General features: G+C 37.1%; 1 protein-coding gene across 19 annotated transcripts in view; it reads right to left on the bottom strand.

Moving 5' to 3' along the window:
• The window catches only part of MYT1L (myelin transcription factor 1 like), a 723,101-nt gene that overhangs the window by 283,831 nt on the left and 426,580 nt on the right, over positions 1–12,690 (bottom strand). For all 19 annotated transcript variants that reach the window (XM_045294233.1, XM_045294236.1, XM_045294234.1 and 16 more), the window contains exons 6-8: positions 2,761–2,815; positions 2,544–2,577; positions 2,179–2,241 (exon numbers count right to left, since the gene is read on the bottom strand). In XM_045294233.1, coding sequence (XP_045150168.1) covers positions 2,179–2,241; positions 2,544–2,577; positions 2,761–2,815 — 152 coding nt within the window. The remainder of the gene's footprint in view (positions 1–2,178; positions 2,242–2,543; positions 2,578–2,760; positions 2,816–12,690) is intronic.

Below are 12,690 nucleotides of genomic sequence, written 5' to 3'. Positions count from 1 at the left end.
CAATTGATGTGTGTATGGATTGGGATAACAGTTGTATGAGCCCCTAATAAAATGTTTAAAAGGAAAAAAAAAAAAAAAACTTTGTTGAACAGATTTTGCGCTTGCATGGCTCTGTGAATCCTCCTTACAAGTCTACCCAATTATTTCCTTTAACACGAGGAAGACAAGGGTCCTATTTTTACCCATAAGATAAATGCATCATTTAAAAAAATAATAAACCATATCTAAACGTTGAAATTCAGACTATTTCTAGCGTTTTACCTCAGAAGGAACATGCTGACTGGTCATATTCTACTCGTATTGAAGACCCACTCGATCTACCTTTGGGAACAGTTTGTTTGTGTTGTTTTAGGAACAATTATTTGAAGCAGGAAAACATCTTTCACATACAATATACTTATGCATACATATCTCATAGGGACACAATGATATCTATCTTTTATTTTTAATACATATCAGTGGAATTAACTTGATTAGTACAATGATGTTTGAAATGATAATTTAGAATAGAAATGTCCTAATTTTCTAGCCAGATTGTCGTTCTGAACTTATCTTTACTTTGTATCCAATTAACACTGCTTAGTCAAATTAAATAATTTCTTTAAGTAGCACTATGATGAAATTTAACAACTGACTTCTCAAAAGATGAGTAGGGGAAAATTAGATTTTATTCATGATTTACTATACTTTTTCACTGAAAATATAAACCTTGCACCTTTTAAACTTTTAAAGTTTTACATAGTGAATCTTTCTTAAAATAACATAAACTTTGAAAAGAAATGACAGATTTTTATGACATAGTTCAATAATTTACTATTTTATTATTATGTAACAACTATAAGAACATAATTTTAATTTATGTTGCTACACTTCCTTAAAAAATAATAAGTGACCCTTTTCTCTCTCTCTCTCTCTCTCTCTCTCTCTCTATATATATATATATATATATATATATATATATATATACACACACACACACATATATATATCAGATAAAATATGATAATCATTTCATGATGGAAAGCTCATTAAAAATGATCTGACTTCTCAAAAGCTAGCATGGGGATTCTAGGAGCAATTTATAATTTTTCCCTTGATTTTACTGAGGGACAATGAAAATAATTGCTTGATTTCACCCATAAATTAGTGTTCAACTGAAGAGGAACTAAAATGTAAGGCGGCGAGAAAAGGTCATTCTGAAGGGCTGCAGTCACACCTGCTTTGGAATCTGAGTTTTGATTACATGTGTGTGCTTATTGGTGGCTTGTTACATGCAAATGCTTTTAGTTTTAACAACCAACTTTGTGAAAAATGATTTATCACAGCCTATGAATATTTCTAACTCACCATAACGAAAATCTTCCCATTGAAAGGTAAATTGCATTTACATTAAAAAGAATACAATGCTTACTTATATATAAAAGGAAGGGGGTGGAACCCTTAAAAGATTCATCTGTAAATGAACTTGAATCATAGTACCTAAGACATAATTTTTCTGTAATGTGTTTTTAGCAATAATTACCCAACCACATTATTTGCTAGATGTTCTTTATACTTATCACTGTTAAAGACCCTAAATCACAGGATTTATGAGGATAATATAATCATTTAAGTTGCAAAGTTTCATTAGCATGAGGTGTCCTAGACTTGCATCTCAAGAAGTAACCTTATCCTGTAGCTGCCTAGGCGCCAGGCGAAGACTGCTTTCCATGCTGAACTCTGATAAATTATAGATGCCGTGCCAGTACAAAAAGGTCAATAAGGCCACATTTTAATTCACCATCCATAATTGACCATCCTGCAGCTACCAGAATGTGAAAATTGCCAAGTAGCAGTAAGCCTTCTCAATAAAATAGAGAGAGAGAGAGAGAGAGAGAGAGAGAGAGAGAGAGAGAGAGAGAGAGTTGCGGTGGGTGGGGGGCTGGGTATGGGAGTTTAAGGCTAGTCATAAATTCCGCCCATGAAATGGTGTGAAAGTCTCACGTTTTAAAAATCCATCCAAGACACAAAGATCGAACGCATGGCCGAGAAGAAAAGGAGGATACCACATCTATTGTTTCCCAAGAATACCGAACCATTCCTTTTCATCTTTGGGTTTGAGTCTCTAAATCAGGCCACTTTAGACAATGTGATTATCACGTCTTTTCAGTTACAACGTGAAAAAACGGCATCCATTACCTTCTGTGTCTTGCATATTTGCCACTAACATGACCACTGCCATCACAGCCAGGGGTGGGACAGCTGCAAGAGGAAAGAATTAATTACACAGGTGTCGGTGTGCTGCAGACAGATTACACTGAGAGAGAGCTTCAGTGGGTATTAGAGAGAAGGAGGGCAACAAAGACCAAAGAGAGGAATCAAATAACAGAGGAGGGGAAAAATGAAGGGATGCTTTTTATTAGCAAGTCTCAGGGGAATTAATTTCATCAGTGCAGCCGGGCATGAGCAAACCGCCAATGAACTTGAAAGTGCATTATGCCCATTAAAAGGCACGGATTTTCTAAATTGCTAATGGGGATACATTTTACCCGCAGAGCACTAACCTGAACAGCTCTTGTATGGCTGGTTCCACGGGAGCTGCAGAGAGATGGAAAAATAGATAAAAATTTATCATCTATTACAAAGACTCCTCTTCCACCGAAAATTACCACAAAGGTTGTGTAAGAAGCAGGGGTCAGAATGAATCGTGCAAAGCGATTCTGCGGGATGAAGGTCACCCTGAGCTGGGCCTCCAGGGACTTAGTGAAGCAGCAAACGTACCTCGAACACCTTTGGAGCGTGTGCGATGGCGCTTCTCCTCGGGATCCACCTCCATCTGGGAACAGATTAGCAGGCAGTCAATGCTCTCATCCTGCATGCACGGACTATCAGTGCACGGGGCGGTGCACTCGCCCTGCCATTTTATGGACAGTATTTTAATCCTGTTTCACTCTGTAAAGGGAAGCCCTCTACAAGGGCGGGGGTGGGGAAGACAAGGGTCAGACTTTCTAAATGTATTGTGAAAAACAAAATTAAAAAAGAGCAAACCTTGATTTTGTAAGGAACATTTAATCTGGGGGTCACGTGTCCTCTGCTACAGGACAGAATTCAACGAACCTTGAGGTGTGATATATTTATTCTCTTTAAAAGGGCTTCATAATTATACCACGGGGTGATTTTCAGTTGGAGTTTGTACCAAGAATATAAATTTATAAAACAAGCAAACAAACAAAGCCCAGGTTCGCCGTGAACTGGAAAGGCCTGACGTGAGTTAGTGCGTAAGAGGGAAGAAGGTAGATCTAGCGAATCCCGTGGGAGTCAGAACTCAACTGCACTGCCTCGTTTGTCTGGGCCCTCGGACGTTTCCTCCCTTTGCCAGGCTGCAGTCTTAGTATATTTCCACCACTCTTCATTGGCAGGAGATAGTTGAGTTTTCTTTTTCTGACAAATTTTCGCCTTACCCAGGCTCTGGCTTTCCCAGGTATAACCAAACAGCTGAGGGACAAAATTTACCACTGAGGTTTAGTGCCTTTTCTGTCTAATGTCTCGGATGTAATTGTCACCTATTTTTATCCCAATCGTTAGTTGTTTTTTTTGTGTTTGTTTTTTAGGAACCTAGACCCTGTATGTCTAGTATCTGGCACCTGTCTTATACATCAGAGATAATCAAGAGTTTTCAAGTATTACCTTGCTTAATTCTCACAAAACTTTTGTGAAGAAGGTATGTTGATTATATCTATTTCACAGATGAGAAAAAGGAAATTCAAACCTAGATCCTCTGGGTTAAAGGTTTTAGGGTATGGACCTGAGACGAAGCCATTTGTCTCAAAACACTGCATTAAACAAAAGGAACTCATTGCCACATGGATGAGTATGTATTGGTATATTTGTGCACCAAATATTCCACAATGTCTGAAAAATTTCCAGGTCCAAAACTGAATATTAGGATTCTACTCATTATAACAAAGGGAGAAATAAAAGACAGGGAGTGAAAAGGGCATTATGCAAGCGAACAAGATATACCTGTGATTAGAATAAACTATTACCAAAGCATGATTCTCAGCAGATATAATAGCAGAAATGGTAGTAATTAAAAAATGCACTGAACTTAATTCTATTCTGACATACAGGGGGTCACCAGGCATTAGAATCACAGGTTCCAGTGCAAGGAGATAGCATGAGCATGATTTGAAGGGGCAGGGAGGAGAAATGATTGTTTTAAGGCTACTTAAAGATTAGAAGGGGGCAATATGGAGGGCCTAGAAATATAGGGGAGGAAGTTGGGGCTACTTCTACTCCCCTAAAGAGTTCAAGTCTTAGAAACTCACAGGAGCAGTTCTGCCCTGTCCCAAAGGGTTGCTGTGAGTCAGCACCAACTCAATGGCAGTGAGTGATTTTGGTTTGGAAATATAGTAGAGTGTCAAAAGATTATTTGGGAAACAGTTACATTCGAGAGAGAACCTGGAAGGGGAATAGGACTGGGATCCAAGAACAAGTTAAGAGAAGACTGATAGTTATCTGAGAAAAAGGGACACGATAGTGGCCAATTATTTATGGTGTCATCTGTTGTCTAATTCCAAGAGCATAATTGTCCAGGGAAGAAAGAAGTGAGAAGAAAGACAGACATTTAAGAACCATTTTGAATGGAAGAGTGAGCATGATGTAGTGGTTTATTGGATTACGGTAATTTCTGCCTTGTTTTCTATTACTGAAGCATATGCATAGGGTTAAAATCTCTGAATGCAAGGATACGTTTAAAATTGATATTTGTAATATAAATAAATACTTTAAAATTGATATTTGTAGTATAACTAAATAAAGGACACCCCTGCTCATAATCTAGTGCTCTAAACTTACTATTTCCCATGAAAACATTTTTAAATCACTGCAACATTTTAGCAAGGCAAGAGGAGCTAAGAGGACAAAGGGTGCGCTAATATTTAATGAGCATTCAGTGACAGAGGACTTTCCATTTCACAGGCTCCAGAAAAGTACATTGCCTAATGTTCACTGCACTTGTTATATAGGACTGAGGAAACAGAGATAATGGGAATGAGTCCTACCCTTGAAAATATTCAAAATTGAGTTATAACTTTTGCTAGAGGAGCTCAATTGAGAAGTGTTCTCAATTCAGTATGACGAGAGATTGGATGAAGAACATCCAAACTGCTGGGGCAGCAGAATGAGAGTCTTGTAGTTGTTGAAATTTCAAGCTGAGGTTTGAAGGGTTAGTGGAGATTTGTGAAAAATCCATCATAGGAACTGCTGTAGGTCACAGATTTTACTTTGTCACACATGGGGCTTTTATGAGTTCACTGGTTTCAAGATTTCAGGTTGATAATGTGGGGTGTATGTGGGGAATACGTTCCTGGTAGAGGAACAAGACGCACAAGGACACAAAGTTTTGAAGACACTTTGGTCTTTTCTGGGGGGTGGGGTGGGGGGTGAGGGGAGTAAGTGTTGTATTTGAGATAAGGAGGACAATGCTAGGGAGTTTATTAGATTTCCTTCAGTAGAACACATGATTATCTTAGTTTTCTAGCAAAGATAGGGCCAGTCTTATGCTCTTTGCCAAGCCCTTGGCTTATGCATGCTTATCCACGAATTGATGAATAAACCTACATTTGTAATACCTCTCTTCTTTCAGAAGCTTATTTTTGACTAAAAGTATAGTGAAACTAGCTTCTCTCTGTGCTTTTAAAACTTGACCACATATCTTAGTGTTTTCCTTTCAAATATATTGTTTGTATATTTTTGCATATCATTGAACAACCTTATTTACTTCTCTCTGGTTACTTATTAAATGAATTTTATTTTTCCTATGGCACTAACATGTCCATCTGGCCATGTATGACATTTATATCATGATTGGCGATGTTTTTAGACTCTGTTTGATCCATTTATTTATTTGTTTATTACACAATTAATACTGTTTGGATTGTGATAGCTTTTTAACATGTTTCACTCTTTGATGAACCATACCCCTTCATTATATAAATTCAGAGATACTTGGTATAAAACGTATAGCTCAGTGCCCAACACAGTACAGACACTAAGTCAAAGCTGTTCTTCTCTTCCTCCAAATCTGAGGTGTCCCAGCACTGTTTCACAAATTTCGCTTGCAGAGATGGTTAAAAATGGACACACCATCATAGAAGTGTGAATTAAATAGAAGCTTAATAATACACACAGTCTGAGATTATAGATGACTTAAAAATGGTAGTATTTGTACCAATCATGAAGATGATGCCATTACTCTGTTCTATTCTATCTGAGCCCACTAAGAGTCGGAGTGGCCTTCACAGAAACCAACAGCAAGGACATTTAGACCTCACATATCTGGCCCAAGGCTACCTAACAACCATGGTTTTCTTCACACCGTTTGCTTCTTCATGAGTTCTCCCCCCGGCTGCATTCCCTCCCATGTTCCCACTTGTTATTTTGAAGTCTTTGAGGAGGAAAAGGGGGCTTGTTCACAGCTGAGACTTTCTGCCAACTAGCTGATGTCATTAGTAGCATCAGGTAAACTGCATTTTTAAATGAGTTCTTATGTTATTTCTGAAACTTAAATTGCTAGAGTTCTAAGTAGTAATTAATGGATCAGAAGTGTTTTTCAAATATAGTAATCTGTTTTTCCTTGGACATTAAGAAAGTTAGTGCATATTATCACTACCACTAGAGTGTTCTAGTGACCTTTTAAAATAATTTACATTTATAAAAGTCATCCTAAATATACTACTTTAGCACTAACTCTATTATTGATAATTCCTGTGTTTGATTTTATAAATTGACATTAAAATCAATAAATCTGGCTTGAATAGTTAAAACTTTGTCAGTTGATCCCCTTCTGATGCATGTTTAACCCGATCTGGTTTTCAACATTTCCTGTAATTTTTGTTTGTTCTTATTGCGGTTTTTTTCAGATGTGTCTGTCATTGGGGGTCACCCTCTTGAATTTCCATTATATGAATCCAAGGATTGATGAACCTAAAAGAACAGCAAGTAGAATAAGGGTTTCCTGGTTGGCTGGGGGGGGGGGGCGGTGTATGAGAGGTACATTGATGGTGGTGGGGACTAAAATGGAGCCAATGCCAAGGAGTCCAGGAAGGAAAATAATGTTTGGAAATTGGTTGTGGTAGCAATTTTACAATACTGCTTGATGTGATTGAGCTATGGAAGGATTTCATATATATATTAACTCCCAGCAACAACAAAAAATAAAGTGCAGAATATTTAAAAATCATTATTTTAATTGTTAAAACACTTTGTCTAAACACTAAGTATGACTTCAATACAGTATATAATTTCTAATTCTTAATGATCCTTACAGGTGAATTTTTACGGGTTAAAATTTTTGTACTTTCATGAAAGAAAATACTTGTATTTGTAAGATTTACTTTTGAACAAACAGAAGTTATGGGAATGATTTATTAATGTGAAACCAAGTATAATATCTATCAATATCTAAATTTTTTTATTTGGAGTCAATATTTATTTTATTATTTGATATCCCCCTGACCCAAATAAAATGCACACTTGAGCCTTAGTAAAGACAGTAAATAGATGTGAAAAAACTCTAAAATTCCTTTAAGCTTTGATGATTACTATTACTTCAGATCGTAACAGTAAAACCCAGTAGAAGAACTATACTGTGAATTATACAACTGTGAAAGTCCACCAATATTCTCTTCTTAACATTCTTCCAACCGATGGTCTTGAACATAAGAACAATTGTGAGCATGGCACAGGTCCAGGCAGTGTTTCATTCTGTTTTATACAGAATTTCTGTGAGTTGAAAATGAAACTCACTGGAACTTAACAACAACATCTCATCACTTTTACCGGCACAACCTTTCAACCAAGAAAGATAGGGCCAAGGGAGATAGATCACACTGTATGCTGTTGACAGTTCTTACTCTTACATGCAGAAACTGAGCTCCATTTCTCTCACCCCTGCCACAGTCACTTTTTAATTATTCAGGAAGAAATGATCTATTTTTGTCAATTATCTAGACTCTATCTTTCACCTCCTGCTATATAACTTTTGATCATTTTACTGATCACTAGTAACATCAAGAAGAATGGATTGGAGAAAGGACAAGAAGTAAAGCTAAATTTATAGAGTTGTGTTTAGAAAGTTTGGAAAATGGTATAATGAGAAGAAGCTTCTAGCTTCTGTACAAATAAAGTTGAAGATTAAACTATATGTATATTTTAGTCTACCTGCCATATTTCTATAAATTATTGTCTCTTAGGTAATTGAGAACTGACCCACCCAACACATGCACAACTTTACTAATGGAAAATGATTCTATATTTCAATTCAAACCAATGAGTCCACCTACACAGATCATCACAAATCAGAAATAATATATGATAATTATGTTCAAATCACGTTTTAACATAGTACTCCAATGGCTGAAAACTGCTTTAACATTTTTCTGATTTTTATTGACCTAAATGTAATGTGAGCACATTAAATATTTGTAATTTCTATCAATAAGAATTAGGTTGCAGGTGGACATTGGGCCTTGACTCAAATACTCCTTCAACACAAGAACACTTTGTTCTAACAATCGGCATTCTGTGATACTCACATTCCTGACACGATTGCTGAAGACAAAAGGGGTGCAAAAGCAAATGTGGTGAAGAAAGCTAATGGTGCCTGACTATCAAAAGATACAGCGTCTAGGGTCTCAAAGGCTTCAAGATAAACAAGTGACCATCTAGTTCAGAAGCAACAAAGCCCACATGGAAGAAGCACATCAGCCTGTGTGATCATGCGTTGTCGATGGGATCACATATCAGGCATCTAAGACCCATAGCAAAGCCATATCCAAGGTGAATGGTGTGGGGGGCATGGAGTAAAGACCCAATGCCCCTCTATAGACCATTGGACATCCCCTCACAGAGGCTTCACAGGGAAGAGATGAGCCAGTCAGGGTGCATTATAGCACCGATGAAACACACAATTTTCCTCTAGCTTTTTGGTGCTTCCTTCACTCCACTATCATGATCTCAATTTTACCTTACAAATCAGAATAGTCAGAACATGCACAGAGACAGATAAGAGCCCACAACACAGGGAATCCAGGAGAGATAACCCCTCAGGGCCAACAATGAGTAGAGATACTAGGAGGATTAGGGGAGGGTGGGGGAGAAAGGCAGAACAGATCGCAAGGATCTACATACAATCCCCTCCCAGGGGGATGAATAACAGAAAGTGTGTGAGGGGCGATGGGGGATGTTGTAAGATATGAAAATATTAATCTATAACTTATCAAGAGTTCATGGGGGAGGGGGAAGAAATGGGGAGCTGATATCAGGGGCTCACTGGGAAGAGAATGCTTTGAAAATGATGACGGCATATGTGCAAATGTGCTTGACACACTGGATGAATGTATGGATTGTGATAAGAGATGTAAAAAGTAATATTAATTCATATTAAGAGCAAAGAAAGCTTTATTTTGAAGATGTTGCAAGTTTTGCAAGTTTTCATTTGTCTCTTCCTCTCTCTTTATCAATGACAATGAACCAGTGTCCTGTCCATCCATCCAAGACTGTTGTATATGTATGTGTGGGCTGCAAGGGGCAGCAGTCAAAACACAGACAAAATAAATATTGATTTTCAAGGAGTACAAGAAGGAAGAAAGTATTTTGAAAATTATTGTGGTAGCGATTGTACAACAGTGCTTGCTATGACTGAACCATTGAATGGTATTATATCCTACTGCTGTCTGATTATATCCTAATAAAATGATTTTGGGGCAGGAGGGGCGGGGAGGAAATGTTGATGAAAGAAAACTTCCGTTGTGGGGAGGGGGGATTAAGAAGCAATTGATGATAAAGCTATAGTCCTCCCTCAGGTATAGCACAGAGTATGAAGTTCTTGTAGTGATACAGAGATAAAGCACCTTCCTTTGCACTCAGAACCAAAGCATTGGACATGTTATCTTCACTGATGTGTGATTTTGTAGGTAGTGCTCTTTAGGAAGTGTAGCGCAGTATAGAATTCATATACTTGAAGCTTAGTAAAATGGGGAGACTTGAAAGCTAATTTTATTTTATGAACTAATCAGTAAGTAGTAAACACCCAGTATGTTAATTAATTAAAAAAACTGTTTATAAAGACATGATCTTAGTGAGTAGTATCTTAACTTATAATTGAACAAAGAAAACATTCCTTCCTTCTATGGCTATTAATTTCTAGTAATTAAATATGAAGAAGGTGTATATATTATATCAAGTTAAAATCTGACCTTCAAACTTCTTAATCTCCCTGGGCCCTAGTCATCAGTCTTAGGCCTCTGATAACTAGCCCCTAAATAGGAATTTTTAAGCATAACAGTTAGATACTTGTACTCAACTATGAGAGTAAAACATAGAGCAAATATTTAAACATTTGACTGTATGTTTGCTCTTGAAAAAATCTGTAATCTTCATCTTCATTATTATAATACATCAAGGATGGCCTTTTTGCAGATATAGGAAGTCTTTTGAGTCCTATAAGGAAAGTGGCCTTATTCCCCCAATTCCTACAAGAATATTATAGATACATAATCTGACAAATAATATTTATGCCATTTTTTAGGACAAGACGCAATCTTCAAGATGAAATCCATTACTGATACATGTAGGACATTTGGAAATTTTGCTGGCATGCTTAGAAACAATCCTTTAAATCAAAACAGTCTTTGTAACTTTAGTGTGCATGCTTTCTGTAATGCCTGAAAACAGTAAAATTAATACAAGTATTATCATACGACACTAAAAGTAAATCTTTTTAAATAGTATAGATCAAACTTTTAATAGGATTCAACATCTAATTAGAAACTTAGCACTCTAAGACTAATGCTACTAATCTTAAGAAAATAGCAATCAAAATAATGACAGGTTGCAATAAAAAATGTCCTGTAATAGACATCCTAGAGAGAAGATCCATCAATTTGACACAGTAAACTTTTGCAAGAAGAAAACTTGAATATGCTACTAATTAAAGCACTTTGCAAAAGAGAATATCATGCTGAAATCTGACCTCAATATTTGTTCTTAGTCTCTTCATTCCAACACACGTGCACGTGTGTGTGTGTGTGTGGGGGGGGGGGCGGACTCATGTGGGATTGGAGGCTGACCCCAGAAGAAGTAAGGAAACAATGGCAATGACATCTTGTCTTGTCTCTCGTCATCTTAGCTCATGGTTAGTCTTTTTTTTCATTTAATTAGGGGCTCATACAACTCTTATCACAATCCATCCATACATCAATTGTTTAAAGCGCATTCTACATTCATTGCCCTCATCATTCTCAAAACATTTGCTCTCCACAAGTCTTTATCTTTAATCTTATATAATCCTAAACAAGTGAAATGATAAAAATGCTGCAGAATGTAAGAAGGGGAAACAACTTTATTTGTTATGTTATAAATAAAGCAAGATTTATATATAAACAAGTGGCCATCTAGTTCAGAAGCAACAAAGTTCACATGGAAGAAGCACACCAGCCTGTGTGATCACGAGGTGTCAAAGGGATCAGGTATCAAGCATCAAAGAACAAAAAAATCATATCATTGTAAATGAGGGTGAGTGCAGAGTGGAGACTGAAAGCCCATCTGTAGGCAACTGGACACCCCTTTACTGAAGGGTTGTGGGGAGGAGATGAGCCAGTCAGGGTGCACGGTAGCAATGATGAAACATATAACTTTCCTCTAGTTCTTAAATGCTTCCTCCCCACCACTATCATGATCCCAATTCTACCTTACAAATCTGGCTAGACAAATAGGAACTGGAAACACAGGGAATCCAAGACAGATGATGCCTTCAGGACCAGTAGTGAGAGTGACGATGCCTGGAGGGTGCAGGGAATATGGGGTGAAGAGGGGGAACCGATTACAAGAATCTACATATAACCTCCTCCCTGGGAGATGGACAACAGAGAAGTGGGTGAGGGGAGACATAAGACAGTGTAAGATATGACAAAATAGTAATAATTTAAGAATTATGAAGGGTTCATGAGGAAGTGGGGAGTGGGGAGGGAAGGGAAAATGAGGAGCTGATATTAAGGGTTCAAGTAGAAAGCCAATGTTTTGAGAATGAGGATGACAACAAATGTACAAATATTCTTGAAACAATGGATGTATGTATGGATTGTGATAATAATTGTACAAGCTCCCAATAAAATGATTTTTAAAGAAATAAAGCAAGATTTAAATTTTTATTCAATATTTATTTTTTTCATTTATGGTTTTCAAACATGTACTGTAATACTGAAACAAACAAATAAATAAACATAGATCTTTCAACCAGTATGACTCTAATGGCTAAACAAAAGTAGGCAAACAGCAAAGGTATATTCAACTGCTACAGACGCAATTCTGACCCATGGTGATTCTATAGGACAGGGTAGATCTGCCCTTGTTTCTTTCTGAGACTCTAAGTCTTTAGGGAATAGAAAGCCTCCTCCTTCTCCCAGTGAATGGCTGGTGGTTTTGAACTGCTGTCCTTAGGATTAGCAACTTAATGAACAACCTGTAAATTGCAGGGGCTCATTCTTAAGGTACACAGATCTATGTGAATCAGAGCATGTCATGCTGCCTTCTCTGCTGTAAACCTACCCTTTCCTGGATTGCTTTTCTTCACTTAGTGAATTCTAAGCATCCTCCAAAGCCATGTCCATTTACCACACATCTACTGATTTTGTATCTTTAAATACTAGT

This window comes from Echinops telfairi, unplaced genomic scaffold (genome assembly GCF_000313985.2).
Source record: "Echinops telfairi isolate 266 unplaced genomic scaffold, ASM31398v2 ScPeMD7_3509;HRSCAF=4178, whole genome shotgun sequence".
Classification (NCBI taxonomy): Eukaryota; Metazoa; Chordata; class Mammalia; order Afrosoricida; family Tenrecidae; genus Echinops; species Echinops telfairi.
This window is presented reverse-complemented; position numbering and strand designations above follow the sequence as displayed.